Source organism: Gadus macrocephalus, chromosome 12, assembly GCF_031168955.1.
Source record: "Gadus macrocephalus chromosome 12, ASM3116895v1".
NCBI classification, from domain to species: Eukaryota; Metazoa; Chordata; class Actinopteri; order Gadiformes; family Gadidae; genus Gadus; species Gadus macrocephalus.
In genome coordinates this window covers 226821-248941 of record NC_082393.1, presented here as the reverse complement: position 1 = coordinate 248941, position 22121 = coordinate 226821, and the positions used below count along the sequence as shown (strand labels likewise).

Here is a 22121-nt window from a genome sequence, read left to right as displayed (position 1 = left end):
CCATAATAACGTGATTATCGATCCCTTATCAGCTAATAAGAGCGCGTCGCCCGGGCCCGAACGACAACAAGCAACCGGGTGTGGAGGACCGCGGAGGAGCCTGCTGGGAACACCTCCGATAAAATCCACTGACGTGGGTTTAAATGTTCTTCAGGCGAAACCGGGTATTTTTGTATGCACTGATTAAAATAAATAAATAACAGTTTATATTTATTTAATATTTACAGTGAACTTATTTATCGATTGCGAGCAGGCAACAGAAGAGACAGCCGTTCTGTCTCCGGGGTCCTCGTTGGTACCTTGGTCGCGGACAAACAAAACGCTCTCTGGTAAACCCGAAATACTGCTAATTTACTGCTCTAATGTACTAATATACTACTAATACTACTATATGCACTAATATAATACTCTAATGTACTAATATACTACTCTAATGTACTAATATACTACCCTAATGTACTAATAGACTACTATATGTACTAATATACTACTCTAATGTACTAATATAATACTCTCATGTACTAATATACTACTATATGTACCAATATACTACTCTTATGTTCTGATATACTCGGAGGCCCTATCATGTTAAACTGTTTGAATACAGTGGATTTCTATCCTCCTATCTGAGGGTATTTTATGTATAACCCTAAAGACAAAGCTTGTATATTACAACCTTTGTCAAATCTGTTATTTAATACACATTCTGTGAAAATGAGTGTAAAGCAAACTACTTTTAAATGAAGCTAGCTGCACACATTTATAATGGCATTTATTAGAAGGTAGTACATAAACAGAACAATGTATAATAAAACTACCGGTTGTCGTAATGTCACTTTGAATGAATGTAATCTAATCCCAGGTTTGTTAATGTAATCTAATCCCAGGTTCGGGTGAATGTAATCTAATCCCAGGTTTGTTGTGTTAATCCCAGGGTGTGAGTCATGGAGGTGGCCTATGTGTGTGAGTGGGAGAAGAGACCCCAGAGCACACATTGTCCCTCGGTTCCTCTGGTCTGCTCCTGGTCCTGCAGGAACCTAGTGGCCTTCACCAGCGACCTGAAGAACCAAGAAGATGAGAAGGGTAATGCTAGTGATGAAGACCATGGGTCTTGATAATGATCAAGACGATGGGTAATGATAACGATGAAGATGATGGGTAATGATAATGATGAAGATGATGGGTATTGATAATGATGAAGACAATGGGTGATGAAGACGATGGGTAATGCTAATGATGGAGCTGAATGATGATGTATGTATCTATTTTATCTATAAATGTATTCTATGTTCTCAGACGTCAGCCACATGATCCACATCATAGACACCGACCATCCCTGGGACGTCTACTCTATTAACTCAGGGCATGCTGAGGTCATTTCCTGTCTGGAGTGGGACCGGTCAGGTGAGTCACTGGTTCTGAGGAGTGTACGTACACTAGGGAGCAGGAGTGGCAAACCACTAGGGAGGGTCAAACCACTAGTGAGGGTTAGTACCACTAGTGAGTGTTAGTACCATTAGTGAGTGTCAAACCACTAGTGAGGGTTAGTACCACTCGTGAGGGTTAGTACCACTAGTGAGGGTTAGTTCCTCTAGTGATCAGAGTGTGGCTCCAGGCTCCAGGCTGCTGTCTGCGGACGGAGATGGGACCATTAAGTGCTGGGCGATGGCGGACCACCTGGTGAGCTCGTGGGAGTCGTCCCTGGGCAGCACTCTGGCCGGGGAGCCCATCGTGGCCCTCTCCTGGCTGCACAACGGGGTGAAGCTGGCCCTGCACGTGGAGATGGTAACGCTATAGCCGCCGCTCCACTGACGGTCAGCTGGCTTCGGGCTGACCCTTCTGTCTTTACACTCTGACCCTTCTGTCTTTACACTCTGACCCTTCTGTCTTTACACTCTGACCCTTCTGTCTCTACACTCTGGTCCTTCTGTCTCTACACTCTGGTCCTTCTGTCTCTACACTCTGGTCCTTTTGTCTTTACACTCTGACCCTTCTGTCTTTACACTCTGACCCTTCTGTCTTTACACTCTGGTCCTTCTGTCTTTACACTCTGACCCTTCTGTCTTTACACTCTGATCCTTCTGTCTTTACACTCTGGTCCTTCTGTCTTTACACTCTGACCCTTCTGTCTTTACACTCTGACCCTTCTGTCTTTACACTCTGACCCTTCTGTCTTTACACTCTGGTCCTTCTGTCTTTACACTCTGGTCCTTCTGTCTTTACACTCTGACCCTTCTGTCTTTACACTCTGGTCCTTCTGTCTCTACACTCTGGTTCTTCTGTCTTTACACTCTGACCCTTCTGTCTTTACACTCTGACCCTTCTGTCTTTACACTCTGACCCTTCTGTCTTTACACTCTGACCCTTCTGTCTTTACACTCTGACCCTTCTGTCTTTACACTCTGACCCTTCTGTCTTTACACTCTGACCCTTCTGTCTTTACACTCTGACCCTTCTGTCTCTACACTCTGGTTCTTCTGTCTTTACACTCTGACCCTTCTGTCTTTACACTCTGACCCTTCTGTCTTTACACTCTGACCCTTCTGTCTTTACACTCTGACCCTTCTGTCTTTACACTCTGACCCTTCTGTCTTTACACTCTGACCCTTCTGTCTTTACACTCTGACCCTTCTGTCTTTACACTCTGACCCTTCTGTCTTTACACTCTGACCCTTCTGTCTTTACACTCTGACCCTTCTGTCTTTACACTCTGACCCTTCTGTCTTTACACTCTGACCCTTCTGTCTTTACACTCTGACCCTTCTGTCTTTACACTCTGACCCTTCTGTCTTTACACTCTGGTCCTTCTGTCTTTACACTCTGGTCCTTCTGTCTTTACACTCTGGTCCTTCTGTCTTTACACTCTGATCCTTCTGTCTTCACACTCTGGTCCTTCTGTCTTTACACTCTGGTTCTTCTGTCTTTACACTCTGGTCCTTCTGTCTTTACACTCTGACCCTTCTGTCTTTACACTCTGACCCTTCTGTCTTTACACTCTGGTTCTTCTGTCTTTACACTCTGGTCCTTCTTTCTGTTTTTACACTCTGGTCCTTCTGTCTTTACACTCTGACCCTTCTGTCTTTACACTCTGACCCTTCTGTCTTTACACTCTGACCCTTCTGTCTTTACACTCTGACCCTTCTGTCTTTACACTCTGACCCTTCTGTCTTTACACTCTGGTCCTTCTGTCTTTACACTCTGGTCCTTCTGTCTTTACACTCTGGTCCTTCTGTCTTTACACTCTGACCCTTCTGTCTTTACACTCTGGTCCTTCTGTCTTTACACTCTGGTCCTTCTGTCTTTACACTCTGGTCCTTCTGTCTTTACACTCTGATCCTTCTGTCTTCACACTCTGGTCCTTCTGTCTTTACACTCTGGTTCTTCTGTCTTTACACTCTGGTCCTTCTTTCTGTTTTTACACTCTGGTCCTTCTGTCTTTACACTCTGACCCTTCTGTCTTTACACTCTGGTCCTTCTGTCCTAACACTCTGGTCCTTCTGTCTCTACTCTACACTCTACTACTCACTCTAGTCCGGCTCCACCAACTTCGGGGAGAAGTTCTCCCGGGTGAAGTTCTCCCCGTCGCTGACGCTGTTCGGGGGTAAGCCGATGGAGGGCTGGCTGGCGGTCAGCATCAGCGGTCTGGTGACGGTGTCCTTGCTGAAGCCCAACGGGACGCTGCTCACCTCCAGCGAGAGCCTGTGCCGCCTGCGGGGCCGCGTGGCGCTGGCCGACATCGCCTTCACCGGGGGCGGGAACATCGTGGTGGCGGCGACAGATGGCTGCAGCTCCTCCCCGGTCCAGTTCTACAAGGTGGGGAGGAGAGGTTACCATGGGGATTACCCCTCTGTTGCTAGGTGGTGTTACCATGGGGATAACCCCTCTGTTGCTAGGTGGAGTTACCATGGTGATAACCCCTCTGTTGCTAGGTGGTGGTTACCATGGTGAATGAGAAGTGTCGCATTGACACAGAGCTGCTGCCGTCTCTCTTCATGCGCTGCACGACGGACGCTGTCCGCAGGGAGAAGTACCCCACGGTCACACACCTCAGGTTCCTGACCAGAGAGAACTCTGAGCAGGTCAGACACACAACACACACACAACACACACAACACAACCTAACGCACACACAAGTGTATGTTGACCTGTGTGTGTGTGTGTGTGTGTGTGTGTGTGTGTGTGTGTGTGTGTGTGTGTGTGTGTGTGTGTGTGTGTGTGTGTGTGTGTGTGTGTGTGTGTGTGTGTGTGTGTGTGTGTGTGTGTGTGTAGGTGCTGTTGTGTGCTTCCTGTCAGGGCGGGAGTATCGTGGAGTGTTGGTCTCTACGGAAGGAGGGACTTCCTGTCAACAACATCTTCCAACATCGCTCCCCCGTCGGTAAGGACCAGTCCAGTACAGACCAGTACAGACCAGACTAGACCAGTAAAGACCAGTACCGACCAGACCAGTACAGAGCAGGCCAGACTAGACCAGTTCTTCAAGGCCTAATGGGAGGCTGTTCCCAGTGGGGGAGAAGCAGCCCACCATCCTGAAGTGGCGGATCCTGTCGGCCACCAACGACCTGGAGCGCGTCTCGGCCGTGGCGCTGCCCAAGCTGCCCATCAGCATCTCCAACACGGACCTGAAGGTGGCCTCCGACACCAAGTTCTGCCCCGGCCTCGGTGGGTACCCCTAACCTGGGCTCTGACGTCATCGTCCATCTTCTGCATGCCCCCCTAGTCCCCCTTAATCCTCTATCCCTCTCCTCAGCCCTTAACCTTAACTCCTCTACCCCTCTCCTCAGCCCTTAACCTTAACTCCTCTACCCCTCTCCTCAGCCCTTAACCTTAACTCCTCTACCCCTCTCCTCAGCCCTTAACCTTAACTCCTCTACCCCTCTCCTCAGCCCTTAACCTTAACTCCTCTACCCCTCTCCTCAGCCCTTAACCTTAACTCCTCTACCCCTCTCCTCAGCCCTTAACCTTAACTCCTCTACCCCTCTCCTCAGCCCTTAACCTTACCACTCTCCTTAGCCCTTAATGATGCTCTGCTGGTCTCCCATAATGCTCTGCTGGTCTCCCATGATGCTCTGCTGGTCTCCCATGATGCTCTGCTGGTCTCCCATGATGCTCTGCTGGTCTCCCATGATGCTCTGCTGGTCTCCCATGATGCTCTCTGCTGGTCTCCCATGATGCTCTCTGCTACCAGGTCTGGCGCTGTCCTTCCACGACGGGAGCCTCCAGATCCTGCACCGGCTGTCCCTGCACACCATGGGCGTGTTCTACGGCCCTGGGGGAGCGGCCCGGCCTGGGGATGACTCCGCCGTGAAGCGCCAGCGGACCGGGGCCCCCCCGCTGCACTTCAAGGCCCTCCAGTTCTCCTGGACCTCCCTGGCCCTGGCCGGGGTGGACAACCAGGGCAAGGTCTGCACCTCCTCTAGGAGCACAGCTCCTCACTGACCCCGTAGAACCACAGTGAAGATAGCCTCCTTAGAACCACAGTGAAGATAGCCTCCTTAGAACCACAGTGAAGATAGCCTCCTTAGAACCACAGTGAAGATAGCCTCCTTAGAACCACAGTGAAGATGACCTCCTTAGAACCACAGTGAAGATAGCCTCCTTAGAACCACAGTGAAGATAGCCTCCTTAGAACCACAGTGAAGATAGCCTCCTTAGAACCACAGTGAAGATAGCCTCCTTAGAACCACAGTGAAGATAGCCTCCTTAGAACAACAGTGAAGATAGCCTCCTTAGAACCACAGTGAAGATGACCTCCTTAGAACCACAGTGAAGATAGCCTCCTTAGAACCACAGTGAAGATGACCTCCTTAGAACCACAGTGAAGATAGCCTCCTTAGAACCACAGTGAAGATAGCCTCCTTAGAACCACAGTGAAGATAGCCTCCTTAGAACCACAGTGAAGATAGCCTCCTTAGAACCACAGTGAAGATAGCCTCCTTAGAACCACAGTGAAGATAGCCTCCTTAGAACCGCAGTGAAGATGACCTCCTTAGAACCACAGTGAAGATAGCCTCCTTAGAACCACAGTGAAGATAGCCTCCTTAGAACAACAGTGAAGATAGCCTCCTTAGAACCACAGTGAAGATGACCTCCTTAGAACCACAGTGAAGATAGCCTCCTTAGAACCACAGTGAAGATGACCTCCTTAGAACCACAGTGAAGATAGCCTCCTTAGAACCACAGTGAAGATAGCCTCCTTAGAACCACAGTGAAGATGACCTCCTTAGAACCACAGTGAAGATGACCTCCTTAGAACCACAGTGAAGATAGCTTTCTTAGAACCACAGTGAAGATGACCTCCTTAGAACCACAGTGAAGATAGCTTTCTTAGAACCACAGTGAAGATGACCTCCTTAGAACCACAGTGAAGATGACCTCCTTAGAACCACAGTGAAGATAGCTTTCTTAGAACCACAGTGAAGATGACCTCCTTAGAACCACAGTGAAGATAGCTTTCTTAGAACCACAGTGAAGATGACCTCCTTAGAACCACAGTGAAGATGACCTCCTTAGAACCACAGTGAAGATGACCTCCTTAGAACCACAGTGAAGATAGCTTTCTTAGAACCACAGTGAAGATGACCTGTGTTTCCTCGGCAGCTGCACATGCTCCGAGTGTCCCCCTCCATGGGCCAGCTGCTGGACATGAACACCACGCTGCGCCACCTGCTGTTCCTGCTGGAGTACTGCATGGTGACGGGCTACGACTGGTGGGACGTCCTGCTGCACGTGCAGCCAGCCATGGTCCACAGCCTGGTGGAGAAGCTGCACGAGGAGTACATGAGACAGAACCACGCGCTGCAGCAGGTACAACACCACAGCACCTCCTAGAACCAGGTAGAACCACCTTCAACCCCGTAGAACCACTTAGACCCAGGTAGAACCAAACACAGAACCATCTAGGACCGGGTACAACCACCACACAGAACCACATTGAACCCTCTCTCTGTGTAATACTATCTAACCCTCTCTCTGTGTAATACTATCTAACCCTCTCTCGGTGTAATACTATCTAACCCTCTCTCTGTGTAATACTATCTAACCCTCTCTCTGTGTAATACTATCTAACCCTCTCTCTGTGTAATACTATCTAACCCTCTCTCTGTGTAATACTATCTAACCCTCTCTCTGTGTAATACTATCTAACCCTCTCTCTGTGTAATACTATCTAACCCTCTCTCTGTGTAATACTATCTAACCCTCTCTCTGTGTAATACTATCTAACCCTCTCTCTGTGTAATACTATCTAACCCTCTCTCTGTGTAATACTATCTAACCCTCTCTCTGTGTAATACTATCTAACCCTCTCTCTGTGTAATACTATCTAACCCTCTCTCTGTGTAATACTATCTAACCCTCTCTCTGTGTAATACTATCTAACCCTCTCTCTGTGTAATACTATCTAACCCTCTCTCTGTGTAATACTATCTAACCCTCTCTCTGTGTAATACTATCTAACCCTCTCTCTGTGTAATACTATCTAACCCTCTCTCTGTGTAATACTATCTAACCCTCTCTCTGTGTAATACTATCTAACCCTCTCTCTGTGTAATACTATCTAACCCTCTCTCGGTGTAATACTATCTAACCCTCTCTCGGTGTAATACTATCTAACCCTCTCTCGGTGTAATACTATCTAACCCTCTCTCTGTGTAATACTATCTAACCCTCTCTCTGTGTAATACTATCTAACCCTCTCTCTGTGTAATACTATCTAACCCTCTCTCTGTGTAATACTATCTAACCCTCTCTCGGTGTAATACTATCTAACCCTCTCTCTGTGTAATACTATCTAACCCTCTCTCTGTGTAATACTATCTAACCCTCTCTCTGTGTAATACTATCTAACCCTCTCTCTGTGTAATACTATCTAACCCTCTCTCTGTGTAATACTATCTAACCCTCTCTGTGTAATACTATCTAACCCTCTCTCTGTGTAATACTATCTAACCCTCTCTCTGTGTAATACTATCTAACCCTCTCTCTGTGTAATACTATCTAACCCTCTCTCTGTGTAATACTATCTAACCCTCTCTCTGTGTAATACTATCTAACCCTCTCTCTGTGTAATACTATCTAACCCTCTCTGCTTAATACTATCTAACCCCCCCTCTGCTTAATACTATCTAACCCTCTCTGCTTAATACTATCTAACCCACTCTCTGATTAATACTATCCAGGGGTTTTTCTAGAAGAAATTCACAAGGGGGAAAACATCAATGGCGAGGGAGCAAAGCGACCGAGCGGGGGGGAAGGTGTGGAAGGGGGGCTTCTGAAAATTTGAGGTAGAAATGGATCATTCTGAGGCTTGTGAAGGACCAGTATGTTGACTCGTTTTTATAAACACTGTAAACTAAGTCACCAAACGCTATATTTTCTTTCTTCTCAGACACTTTCAGATTCACTGAACTGATAAATTTGGTTCGGGAGAAGAGATAAAAGCCCGCCTACACTGTAAACTGATTGGTTGACTTACCGGTCCAGGCCAATCAGGAGGCGCCTGAGGCTCACGTGCACACTGCCTCATGCACAGTTTCTAGATCCCTCTCTGTTGTGCTGCGCGCTCGCTACACAGATGCGAACGCGGTTAGGAGCACGTCTGTCTCCTGTGCGCGGTCTTGCTCGCTCGCTCTCCATTCCGGGAGATTTTAAGTAATTTAAAATTTTCGACAAGGAGGCGCTGGGTTGAAACAAGGAGGCGCAGCGCCCCTCTTTCCCGGTTTAGATTAACCCCTGCTATCTAACCCTCTCTCTGTGTAATACTATCTAACCCTCTCTCTGTGTAATACTATCTAACCCTCTCTCTGTGTAATACTATCTAACCCTCTCTCTGCTTAATACTATCTAACCCTCTCTGCTTAATACTATCTAACCCTCTCTTCTTAATACTATCTAACCCTCTCTGCTTAATACTATCTAACCCTCTCTGCTTAATACTATCTAACCCTCTCTCTGTTTAATACTATCTAACCCTTTCTCTGCTACTATCTAACCCTCTCTGCTTAATACTCTCACCCTCTCTGTATAATACTATCTAACCCTCTCTCTGCTTAATACTATCTAACCCTCTCTCTGTTTAATACTATCTAACCCTTTCTCTGCTACTATCTAACCCTCTGCTTAATACTCTCACCCTCTCTGTATAATACTATCTAACCCTCTCTCTGCTTAATACTATCTAACCCTCTCTTTTTAATACTATCTAACCCTCTCTGTGTAATACTGTCTAACCCTCTCTGTGTAATACTGTCTAACCCTCTCTGTGTAATACTATCTAGTCCTTTCTCTGCTAATATCTAACCCTCTCTCTGCTTAATACTCTCTAACCCTCTCTGTGTACCACTGTCTAACCCTCTCTGTGTACCACTGTCTAACCCTCTCTGTGTACCACTGTCTAACCCTCTCTGTGTACCACTGTCTAACCCTCTCTGTGTACCACTGTCTAACCCTGTCTGTGTACCACTGTCTAACCCTCTCTGTGTACCACTGTCTAACCCTCTCTGTGTACCACTGTCTAACCCTCTCTGTGTACCACTGTCTAACCCTCTCTGTGTACCACTGTCTAACCCTCTCTGTGTACCACTGTCTAACCCTCTCTGTTCACACTGTCTAACCCTCTCTGTGTACCACTGTCTAACCCTCTCTGTTCACACTGTCTAACCCTCTCTGTTCACACTGTCTAACCCTCTCTGTTCACACTGTCTAACCCTCTCTGTGTACCACTGTCTAACCCTCTCTGTTCACACTGTCTAACCCTCTCTGTTAACACTGTCTAACCCTCTCTGTGTACCACTGTCTAACCCTCTCTGTGTACCACTGTCTAACCCTCTCTGTTCACACTGTCTAACCCTCTCTGTTCACACTGTCTAACCCTCTCTGTGTACCACTGTCTAACCCTCTCTGTTCACACTGTCTAACCCTCTCTGTTAACACTGTCTAACCCTCTCTGTGTACCACTGTCTAACCCTCTCTGTGTACCACTGTCTAACCCTCTCTGTTCACACTGTCTAACCCTCTCTGTGTACCACTGTCTAACCCTCTCTGTTCACACTGTCTAACCCTCTCTGTGTACCACTGTCTAACCCTCTCTGTGTACCACTGTCTAACCCTCTCTGTTCACACTGTCTAACCCTCTCTGTTCACACTGTCTAACCCTCTCTGTTAACACTGTCTAACCCTCTCTGTGTACCACTGTCTAACCCTCTCTGTTCACACTGTCTAACCCTCTCTGTTCACACTGTCTAACCCTCTCTGTGTACCACTGTCTAACCCTCTCTGTTCACACTGTCTAACCCTCTCTGTGTACCACTGTCTAACCCTCTCTGTGTACCACTGTCTAACCCTCTCTGTTCACACTGTCTAACCCTCTCTGTGTACCACTGTCTAACCCTCTCTGTTCACACTGTCTAACCCTCTGTGTACCACTGTCTAACCCTCTCTGTGTACCACTGTCTAACCCTCTCTGTGTACCACTGTCTAACCCTCTCTGTTAACACTGTCTAACCCTCTCTGTTCACCCTGTCTAACCCTCTCTGTGTACCACTGTCTAACCCTCTGTGTACCACTGTCTAACCCTCTCTGTGTACCACTGTCTAACCCTCTCTGTGTACCACTGTCTAACCCTCTCTGTTCACACTGTCTAACCCTCTCTGTTCACACTGTCTAACCCTCTCTGTTAACACTGTCTAACCCTCTCTGTGTACCACTGTCTAACCCTCTCTGTGTACCACTGTCTAACCCTCTCTGTGTAATACTATCTAGTCCTTTCTCTCCTACTATCTAATCCTCTCTCTGCTTAATACTCTCTAACCCTCTCTGTGTACCACTGTCTAACCCTCTCTGTGTACCACTGTCTAACCCTCTCTGTTCACACTGTCTAACCCTCTCTGTTAACACTGTCTAACCCTCTCTGTTAACACTGTCTAACCCTCTTTGTGTACCACTGTCTAACCCTCTCTGTTCACACTGTCTAACCCTCTCTGTTCACACTGTCTAACCCTCTCTGTGTACCACGGTCTAACCCTCTCTGTTCACACTGTCTAACCCTCTCTGTTCACACTGTCTAACCCTCTCTGTTCACACTGTCTAACCCTCTCTGTGTACCACTGTCTAACCCTCTCTGTGTACCACTGTCTAACCCTCTCTGTGTACCACTGTCTAACCCTCTCTGTGTACCACTGTCTAACCCTCTCTGTGTACCACTGTCTAACCCTCTCTGTTCACACTGTCTAACCCTCTCTGTGTACCACTGTCTAACCCTCTCTGTTCACACTGTCTAACCCTCTCTGTTAACACTGTCTAACCCTCTCTGTGTAGCACTGTCTAACCCTCTCTGTGTACCACTGTCTAACCCTCTCTGTTCACACTGTCTAACCCTCTCTGTTCACACTGTCTAACCCTCTCTGTGTACCACTGTCTAACCCTCTCTGTGTACCACTGTCTAACCCTCTCTGTGTACCACTGTCTAACCCTCTCTGTTACCACTGTCTAACCCTCTGTGTACCACTGTCTAACCCTCTCTGTGTACCACTGTCTAACCCTCTCTGTTAACACTGTCTAACCCTCTGTGTACCACTGTCTAACCCTCTCTGTGTACCACTGTCTAACCCTCTCTGTGTACCACTGTCTAACCCTCTCTGTTACCACTGTCTAACCCTCTGTGTACCACTGTCTAACCCTCTCTGTGTACCACTGTCTAACCCTCTCTGTTACCACTGTCTAACCCTCTGTGTACCACTGTCTAACCCTCTCTGTGTACCACTGTCTAACCCTCTCTGTGTACCACTGTCTAACCCTCTCTGTTACCACTGTCTAACCCTCTGTGTACCACTGTCTAACCCTCTCTGTGTACCACTGTCTAACCCTCTGTGTACCACTGTCTAACCCTCTCTGTGTACCACTGTCTAACCCTCTCTGTGTACCACTGTCTAACCCTCTCTGTGTACCACTGTCTAACCCTCTCTGTGTACCACTGTCTAACCCTCTCTGTGTACCACTGTCTAACCCTCTCTGTTCACACTGTCTAACCCTCTCTGTTAACACTGTCTAACCCTCTCTGTTCACACTGTCTAACCCTCTCTGTTAACACTGTCTAACCCTCTCTGTTCACACTGTCTAACCCTCTGTGTACCACTGTCTAACCCTCTCTGTTCACACTGTCTAACCCTCTCTGTTCACACTGTCTAACCCTCTCTGTGTACCACTGTCTACCCCTCTCTGTTCACACTGTCTAACCCTCTGTGTACCACTGTCTAACCCTCTGTGTACCACTGTCTAACCCTCTCTGTTCACACTGTCTAACACTGTCTAACCCTCTCTGTTCACACTGTCTAACCCTCTCTGTTACCACTGTCTAACCCTCTCTGTTCACACTGTCTAACCCTCTCTGTGTACCACTGTCTAACCCTCTCTGTTCACACTGTCTAACCCTCTCTGTTACCACTGTCTAACCCTCTCTGTTACCACTGTCTAACCCTCTCTGTTAACGCTGTCTAACCCTCTCTGTTCACACTGTCTAACCCTCTCTGTGTACCACTGTCTAACCCTCTCTGTGTACCACTGTCTAACCCTCTCTGTGTACCACTGTCTAACCCTCTCTGTTCACACTGTCTAACCCTCTCTGTGTACCACTGTCTAACCCTCTCTGTGTACCACTGTCTAACCCTCTCTGTGTACCACTGTCTAACCCTCTCTGTTCACACTGTCTAACCCTCTCTGTTCACACTGTCTAACCCTCTCTGTGTACCACTGTCTAACCCTCTCTGTTCACACTGTCTAACCCTCTCTGTTCACACTGTCTAACCCTCTCTGTGTACCACTGTCTAACCCTCTCTGTTCACACTGTCTAACCCTCTCTGTGTACCACTGTCTAACCCTCTCTGTTACCACTGTCTAACCCTCTCTGTTCACACTGTCTAACCCTCTCTGTTCACACTGTCTAACCCTCTGTGTACCACTGTCTAACCCTCTCTGTTCACACTGTCTAACCCTCTCTGTTCACACTGTCTAACCCTCTCTGTTAACACTGTCTAACCCTCTCTGTTCACACTGTCTAACCCTCTGTGTACCACTGTCTAACCCTCTCTGTTCACACTGTCTAACCCTCTCTGTTCACACTGTCTAACCCTCTCTGTTCACACTGTCTAACCCTCTCTGTTCACACTGTCTAACCCTCTCTGTTCACACTGTCTAACCCTCTCTGTTCACACTGTCTAACCCTCTCTGTGTACCACTGTCTAACCCTCTCTGTTCACACTGTCTAACCCTCTCTGTTCACACTGTCTAACCCTCTCTGTTCACACTGTCTAACCCTCTCTGTTCACGCTGTCTAACCCTCTCTGTGTACCACTGTCTAACCCTCTCTGTTCACACTGTCTAACCCTCTCTGTTACCACTGTCTAACCCTCTCTGTTCACGCTGTCTAACCCTCTCTGTTCACACTGTCTAACCCTCTCTGTTCACACTGTCTAACCCTCTCTGTTCACACTGTCTAACCCTCTCTGTTCACACTGTCTAACCCTCTCTGTTCACACTGTCTAACCCTCTCTGTTCACGCTGTCTAACCCTCTCTGTGTACCACTGTCTAACCCTCTCTGTTCACACTGTCTAACCCTCTCTGTTACCACTGTCTAACCCTCTCTGTTCACACTGTCTAACCCTCTCTGTTACCACTGTCTAACCCTCTCTGTGTACCACTGTCTAACCCTCTCTGTTCACACTGTCTAACCCTCTCTGTGTACCACTGTCTAACCCTCTCTGTTCACACTGTCTAACCCTCTCTGTTCACACTGTCTAACCCTCTCTGTTCACGCTGTCTAACCCTCTCTGTTCACACTGTCTAACCCTCTCTGTTACCACTGTCTAACCCTCTCTGTGTACCACTGTCTAACCCTCTCTGTGTACCACTGTCTAACCCTCTCTGTTCACACTGTCTAACCCTCTCTGTGTACCACTGTCTAACCCTCTCTGTTCACGCTGTCTAACCCTCTCTGTTCACACTGTCTAACCCTCTCTGTGTACCACTGTCTAACCCTCTCTGTTCACACTGTCTAACCCTCTCTGTTCACACTGTCTAACCCTCTCTGTTCACACTGTCTAACCCTCTCTGTTCACACTGTCTAACCCCCCAGGTCCTGGCCACGCGCATCGTGGCGGTGAAGGCGTCTCTGTGTAAGCTGTCGTCGGCCACCGCCGCCCGGGCCTGTGACTTCCACGCCAAGCTGCTGCTGATGGCCATCAGCTCCACCTTCAAGTCCCTACTGCGGCCACACACCCTGCACAGCCCCGACAAGAGCCCTGGAGACCGGCTGGCCGAGATCTGCTCCAAGAACACCGACGTCGGTATGCGCATCTATAGAGATACAGAGCAGTGTTCATTTCGTTAACGAAAAATTAAAAGTAAACAACCTTTTTTCCATGACTAAGACGAGACGTTGACGAGCTAAAAATAGATCTTTGATAATAAAAACTATGACGAAATGTACTTTTTGTTTTCGTTGACGAGACAGGACTAAAATGTTAGTGGTGTGCTATTTGGACATTCAAAATGCACAATATTTTCCAATCAGTACCCTCCCGTAAGGTTCTTATGCAACTGTTCACCCCTCCAGTAAATAGGACGGACCTTAGCTACGACTTGGCAACGGGAGGTATAGTCCACTCAGCTATGAGCTAACGTTATGCATTGTACATATTTATAATTCGTAATTCGTCCCAGCCTTTATACCACAGATACTCTAGTGTCTATAGCATATAACCGCGTTGTCTGATTACAGTTTAATTCATTTTTCACAATTTACCGGCTCTCGCTTTGAAGAAAATCACCGCGCCATTCTGTTCAATGGGAATCGCCATGGCCTATACTTTCAACATAAGGTGTACTTTGAATTTCGTCCCAGCCTTTATACCCAAGATACTATAGGGTCTATAGCATATAACCGCGTTTTCTGATTACAGTTTAATGCATTTTTCACAATTAACCAGCTATCGTTTTGAAGGCTGAACAGACAAGAGTACTAAAGTGTGACGTCACGTTTGCATAGCAACCGATTTTCGGTTCTACGCAAACCAAATTAACAAGGGGAAATCCTATGCCACACGAACCTTTTTATAGAAAAGGAAAGATTTTTTTGCAAATTGATTTGTGAGTTTGCTTTACCAATGATGTAAGTAATATTGAGAATAGATTGTCTTAATGTAAAAAATAAATAAAGTAAACTAACGTTTATGAACTTTTCCTTTTATTACCCGAGGGGAATACATGAACGCCTCGACATGTTTCGATTGGTAGTGATTTTCACCTCTTGAAATTGATTTATTTAATTTTGAAAGAAACAACACATAGACGTTTCCACTTTAGTACTCTATTTGAGTGGAACAACTTAGCAGGTGTCTATATATATATATGGGGTTAGCCTAATTGAACTAGTTTAAAAAGAGAAAACATTTTGACTAAAATATAAGGACTTTTCGTCGACTAAAACTAGACTAAAACTACAAAGGAAAACAATGACTAAAATGTGACTGAATCTAATAAGCATTTTCGTCAAAAGACTAAGACTAAATCTAAAATAGCTGACAAAATTAACACTGATACAGAGGGAGAAGGTAGGCACGGTAGATCTATGGATATAGAGACTGGGAAGGTAGGCACGGTAGATCTATAGATATAGAGACTGGGAAGGTAGGCACGGTAGATCTATAGATATAGAGACTGAGAAGGTATTCAAAAGGTATTCTCTTTGGAGATAGCAATAAGGTAGTGTCTCTAGGTATTGATCAGGTGGTGTCTCTAGGTATTGATCAGGTGGTGTCTCTAGGTATTGATCAGGTGGTGGTGTCTCTAGATATTGATAAGGTGATGCTGAACCTGAAGACAGAGGAGTTTGTTCTTGACGGCCCTCCTCTCCAGTCGCTCCAGCAGCTCATCCAGTGGGTTGGAGACTTCGTCCTTTACCTGCTGGCCAACCTGCCCAACCAGGTGAGTAATGCCATGCTAGTGATGTATGCTAGTATCTAAGACCTGCACAGTGGGGGCTGCAGGGTGTAACAGTGTTTGTGGGGTCTGCAGGGTGTAACAGTGTTTGTGGGGGCTCTATAGGGTGTAACAGTGTTTGTGGGGTCTGCAGGGTGTAACAGTGTTTGTGGGGACTGCAGGGTGTAACAGTGTTTTTGGGGGCTGCAGGGTGTAACAGTGTTTGTGGGGACTCTATAGGGTGTAACAGTGTTTGTGGGGGCTGCAGGGTGTAACATTGTTTGTGGGGGCTCTATAGGGTATAACAGTGTTTGTGGGGTCTGCAGGGTGTAACAGTGTTTGTGGGGACTGCAGGGTGTAACAGTGTTTGTGGGGGCTGCAGGGTGTAACAGTGTTTGTGGGGACTGCAGGGTGTAACAGTGTTTTTGGGGGCTGCAGGGTGTAACAGTGTTTGTGGGGACTCTATAGGGTGTAACAGTGTTTGTGGGGGCTGCAGGGTGTAACATTGTTTGTGGGGGCTCTATAGGGTGTAACAGTGTTTGTGGGGACTCTATAGGGTGTAACAGTGTTTGTGGGGACTGCAGGGTGTAACAGTGTTTGTGGGGGCTCTATGGGGTGTAACAGTGTTTGTGGGGGCTCTATAGGGTGTAACAGTGTTTGTGGGGGCTGCAGGGTGTAACATTGTTTGTGGGGGCTCTATAGGGTGTAACAGTGTTTGTGGGGTCTGCAGGGTGTAACAGTGTTTGTGGGGACTGCAGGGTGTAACAGTGTTTGTGGGGGCTGCAGGGTGTAACAGTGTTTGTGGGGACTCTATAGGGTGTAACAGTGTTTGTGGGGGCTGCAGGGTGTAACAGTGTTTGTGGGGACTCTATAGGGTGTAACAGTGTTCGTGGGGGCTGCAGGGTGTAACATTGTTTGTGGGGGCTCTATAGGGTGTAACAGTGTTTGTGGGGTCTGCAGGGTGTAACAGTGTTTGTGGGGACTGCAGGGTGTAACAGTGTTTGTGGGGGCTGCAGGGTGTAACAGTGTTTGTGGGGACTCTATAGGGTGTAACAGTGTTTGTGGGGGCTGCAGGGTGTAACAGTGTTTGTGGGGACTCTATAGGGTGTAACAGTGTTCGTGGGGGCTGCAGGGTGTAACATTGTTTGTGGGGGCTCTATAGGGTGTAACAGTGTTTGTGGGGACTGCAGGGTGTAACAGTGTTTGTGGGGGCTGCAGGGTGTAACAGTGTTTGTGGGGACTCTATAGGGTGTAACAGTGTTTGTGGGGGCTGCAGGGTGTAACAGTGTTTGTGGGGACTCTATAGGGTGTAACAGTGTTCGTGGGGGCTGCAGGGTGTAACATTGTTTGTGGGGGCTCTATAGGGTGTAACAGTGTTTGTGGGGACTCTATAGGGTGTAACAGTGTTTGTGGGGACTGCAGGGTGTAACAGTGTTTGTGGGGGCTCTATGGGGTGTAACAGTGTTTGTGGGGGCTCTATAGGGTGTAACAGTGTTTGTGGGGGCTGCAGGGTGTAACAGTGTTTGTGGGGACTGCAGGGTGTAACAGTGTTTGTGGGGGCTCTATAGGGTGTAACAGTGTTTGTGGGGGCTGCAGGGTGTAACAGTGTTTGTGGGGGCTCTATAGGGTGTAACAGGGTTTGTGGGGGCTGCAGGGTGTAACAGTATTTGTGGGGACTGCAGGGTGTAACAGTGTTTGTGGGGACTGCAGGGTGTAACAGGGTTTGTGGGGGCTCTATAGGGTGTAACAGTGTTTGTGGGGACTGCAGGGTGTAACAGGGTTTGTGGGGGCTGCAGGGTGTAACAGTGTTTGTGGGGGCTGCAGGGTGTAACAGTGTTTGTGGGGACTGCAGGGTGTAACAGTGTTTGTGGGGGCTCTATAGGGTGTAACAGTGTTTGTGGGGGCTGCAGGGTGTAACAGTGTTTGTGGGGACTGCAGGGTGTAACAGTGTTTGTGGGGACTGCAGGGTGTAACAGTGTTTGTGGGGACTGCAGGGTGTAACAGTGTTTGTGGGGACTGCAGGGTGTAACAGGGTTTGTGGGGACTGCAGGGTGTAACAGGGTTTGTGGGGACTGCAGGGTGTAACAGGGTTTGTGGGGACAGGGTTCGATAGTGCGTCCGGGCTTCGGGTTCCTGCGGGACGGATCGTCTCTGGGGATGCTCCGGGAGATGATGGTGATGATCAGGATCTGGGGCCTTCTGAAGCCCGGCTGTCTGCCCGTCTACACGGCCACGTCCGACAGCCAGGACAGCATGTTCCTGCTGTTCCGCCTCCTCAGCCGCCTCTGGCTCTGCTGTAAGCTCCTCCCACCTCTTTAATGCTACCATCTCATTGGCTCAGTATACATCCCACCTCTCTCTCTAACACCATCTACCCCCCCCCCCCCTGCAGCCCGTGACGACGGCCCCCCCCAGGAGCCGGACGAGGGGCTGGTTGACGAGTGCTGCCTGCTGCCCAGCCAGCTACTGGTTCCCAGTATGGACTGGTTACCAGTCAACGACGGGGTCATCGTAAGGCTGCAGGGCAAGCTGCCGCTGCGCCTCACCTTCGGGAAGAGCTGGTCCCTGGCCGGGGGGCTAGACAGGTACCTGTCTCACATACCCGACATCCGCACCTGTCTACCCTCCTCACCTGTCTGACCTGTGTGTGTGTGTGTGTGTGTGTGTGTGTGTGTGTGTGTGTGTGTGTGTGTGTGTGTGTGTGTGTGTGTGTGTGTGTGTGTGTGTGTGTGTGTGTGTGTGTGTGTGTGTGTAGGGGTCAGGGGGTCCAGTGGATGGATAACCTGCGCTGTCTCCACCTGGGGGTCTGCCCTACGGAGGACAGCAAGGCGTGCACCAGGTGAGGCCGCCAGGTTCAACACAAATGACACGCTCAGAGTAGAGTAGTGATAGAGTAGTGACAGAGTAGTGTTAGTGTAGTGATACAGTAGTGATAGACTAGTTATAGTGTAGTGATACAGTAGTGATAGTGTAGTGATACAATAGTGATAGTGGAGTGATAATGTAGTGATAGTGTAGTGATAGAGTAGTGATAGACTAGTTATAGTGTAGTGATAGTGTAGTGATAGAGTAGTGATAGAGTAGTGATAGAGTAGTGATAGTGTAGTGATAGTGTAGTGATACAATAGTTATAGTGTAGTGATACAGTAGTGATAGTGTAGTGATAGTGTAGTGATAGAGTAGTGATAGAGTAGTGATACAGTAGTGATACAGTAGTGATAGTGTAGAGTGACGGATCTGAATGATCTGCAGTCCGCTAAGTGATGAGCATGGTTCTATTTGGGGCCGGTCGGTCCCCGGTGAAGAACGTTAACCCCCTGCTGCATCTCTCCGTTCTCAGGTGCGGCTGTGTGACGATGCTCCGCTCGCCCAACAAGACCAACGCCATGAAGCAGTGGGAGCAGCGCTGGATAAAGAACTGTCTGTGTGGAGGACTGTGGAGAAGGATCCCCCCCAACCTGACCTGAGCACACCTGGACCAAGACACACCTACACCTGGACACACCTACACCTGGACACACCTAGCTACACCTGGACACACCTAGCTACACCTGGACACACCTAGCTACACCTGGACACACCTAGCTACACCTGGACACATCTAGCTACACCTGGACACACCTACACCTGGACACACCTAGCTACACATGGACACACCTACACCTGGACACACCTACACCTGGACACACCTAGCTACACCTGGACACACCTAGCTACACCTGGACACACCTAGCTACACCTGGACACATCTAGCTACACCTGGACACACCTAGCTACACCTGGACACACCTAGCTACACCTGGACACACCTAGCTACACCTGGACACACCTAGCTACACCTGGACACATCTAGCTACACCTGGACACACCTACACCTGGACACACCTAGCTACACCTGGACACACCTACACCTGGACACACCTACACCTGGACACACCTAGCTACACCTGGACACACCTAGCTACGCCTGGACACATCTAGCTACACCTGGACACACCTACACCTGGACACACCTACACCTGGACACACCTAGCTACACCTGGACACATCTAGCTACACCTGGACACACCTACACCTGGACACACCTAGCTACACCTGGTCACACCTAGCTACACCTGGACCCATCTAGCTACACCTGGACACACCTAGCTACACCTGGACACACTTAGCTACACCTGGACACATCTAGCTACACCTGGACACACCTAGCTACATCTGGACACAATTAGCTACACCTGGACCCATCTAGCTACACCTGGACACACCTAGCTACACCTGGACACACTTAGCTACACCTGGACACATCTAGCTACACCTGGACACACCTAGCTACATCTGGACACAATTAGCTACACCTGGACACACCTAGCTACACATGGCCACACCTACACCTGGACACACCTAGCTACACCTGGACACACCTAGCTACACCTGGACACACCTAGCTACACCTGGACACACCTACACCTGGACACACCTAGCTACACCTGGACATACCTAGCTACACCTGGACACAGCTACACCTGGACACACCTACACCTGGACACACCCAGCAACACCAGGACTAACCTAGCAACACCAGGGCTAACCTAGCAACACCTGGACAAGAGGTGGAGAGAATGCTGTTTGTTTATGTAAATATTACTGTTAACCAATATTTTTCATATTAATTTCTGCCTTTTTGTATTTTTATTAAAGTGAATAAGAAAGACTGTTTATTCATATTTTAGTAAACCTCTCTGATTAACAAGTAAAAATTGGTTCCTATCTTCTACTTGTACAGCTGCGTTATTGCAAATATATCCTAAACATTTTAATAATAGCCAATGTACAAATAATATGAAACGCCAAAACATATTTTGATCTACTAAAGCACTCAAAATGTCAGAGGACCAGAAACCAAGAGATCTGAATGCTCTTCAGTACTCCTCTATACTCCCAGTACTCCTCTATACTCCCCAGTACTCCTCTATACTCCCCAGTACTCCTCTATACTCCCAGTACTCCTCTATACTCCCCAGTACTCCTCTATACTCCCCAGTACTCCTCTATACTCCCCAGTACTCCTCTATACTCCCAGTACTCCTCACTACTCTCCAGTACTCCTCTATACTCCCCAGTACTCCTCTATACTCCCCAGTACTCCTCTGTACTCCCCAGTACTCCTCACTACTCTCCAGTACTCCTCTATACTCTCCATTAATCCTCAGTAATCCCCTGTACTCCTCACTACTCCCCATTAATCCTCACTACTCCCCAGTACTCCTCTTTACTCCTCTATACTCTCCAGTATTCCTCTATACTCCCCTATACTACTCAATACTCTCCAGTACTCCTCACTACTCTCCAGTACTCCTCTGAATTCCCCAGTACTCCTCACTACTCTCCAGTACTCCTCACTACTCTCCAGTACTCCTCACTACTCTCCAGTACTCCTCTATACTCCCCAGTACTCCTCACTACTCCCATTAATCCTCAGTACTCTTCTATACTCTCCAGTACTCCTCACTACTCTCCAGTACTCCCCATTACACCCCAGTACACCTCTATACTCTCCATTACTCCTCAGTACTCTCCATTACTCCTCAGTAATCCCCAGTACTCCTCTATAATAATAATAATAATAATAATACATTTAATTTAGAGGCGCCTTTCAAGACACCCAAGGTCACCTTACAGAGCATATAGTCATCATTCAAAACTATGTAAAACAGACTAGGAATAAAAGGAAAACAGAGGTTAAACATGAAGAATAATAATAATTAATAACACTCAAAGACGCCTAAAGTGAAGGGGGGACCTCACTAACCACCACCAATATGTAGCACCCACTTGGGTGATGCACGGCAGCCAATCGGCGCCAGAACGCTCACTACACACCAGCTTGAGGTGGAGAGTTAGGGATGAGGTGGAGAGTGAGGGAAAATAACATATTTAAACACTATCGACCATATTTAAACACTGTCGATCACATTTAAACAATATCGACCACATGTAAACACTATCGACCACATTTAAACACCATCGACCATATTTAAACACTATGGACCACATGTAAACCCTATCGACCACATGTAAACACTATCACCCACATTTAAACACTATGGACCACACGTAAACCCTATCGACCACATGTAAACACTATCGCCCA

General features: G+C 47.8%; 1 protein-coding gene and 1 long non-coding RNA gene across 6 annotated transcripts; one reads left to right on the top strand and one right to left on the bottom strand.

Annotated features, from left to right (window-relative positions):
• Positions 1-43: 43 nt before the first annotated feature.
• Positions 44-20681, top strand: med16 (mediator complex subunit 16). 5 transcript variants are annotated; one of them, XR_009528554.1, is made up of 19 exons: positions 44-164; positions 254-329; positions 935-1083; positions 1297-1404; positions 1616-1785; positions 3532-3813; positions 3930-4079; positions 4270-4375; positions 4504-4659; positions 5186-5400; positions 6598-6804; positions 14127-14337; positions 15843-15976; positions 18074-18266; positions 18363-18555; positions 18726-18809; positions 19311-19475; positions 20392-20447; positions 20520-20681. XR_009528554.1 is itself a non-coding variant. In XM_060068146.1 (18 exons), the coding sequence occupies exons 3-17, from the start codon at positions 945-947 to the stop codon at positions 19435-19437; spliced, it is 2475 nt and encodes an 824-aa protein (XP_059924129.1). In that variant the 5' UTR covers positions 44-164; positions 254-329; positions 935-944; the 3' UTR covers positions 19438-19475; positions 20392-20681. The 5 variants fall into 5 exon arrangements, 1 of the variants encoding a protein (XP_059924129.1); XM_060068146.1 differs by having other exon boundaries at positions 20392-20681; XR_009528551.1 differs by lacking the exons at positions 20392-20447; positions 20520-20681 and adding an exon at positions 19628-19743 and having other exon boundaries at positions 147-164; positions 19311-19491.
• LOC132470015 (uncharacterized) lies at positions 19355-20044 on the bottom strand. Its single transcript, XR_009528557.1, has 3 exons — positions 19892-20044; positions 19628-19679; positions 19355-19491 (listed from the first exon to the last, which is right to left on the bottom strand). It is a non-coding gene; the product is annotated as an uncharacterized LOC132470015 (long non-coding RNA).
• Positions 20682-22121: the final 1440 nt, after the last annotated feature.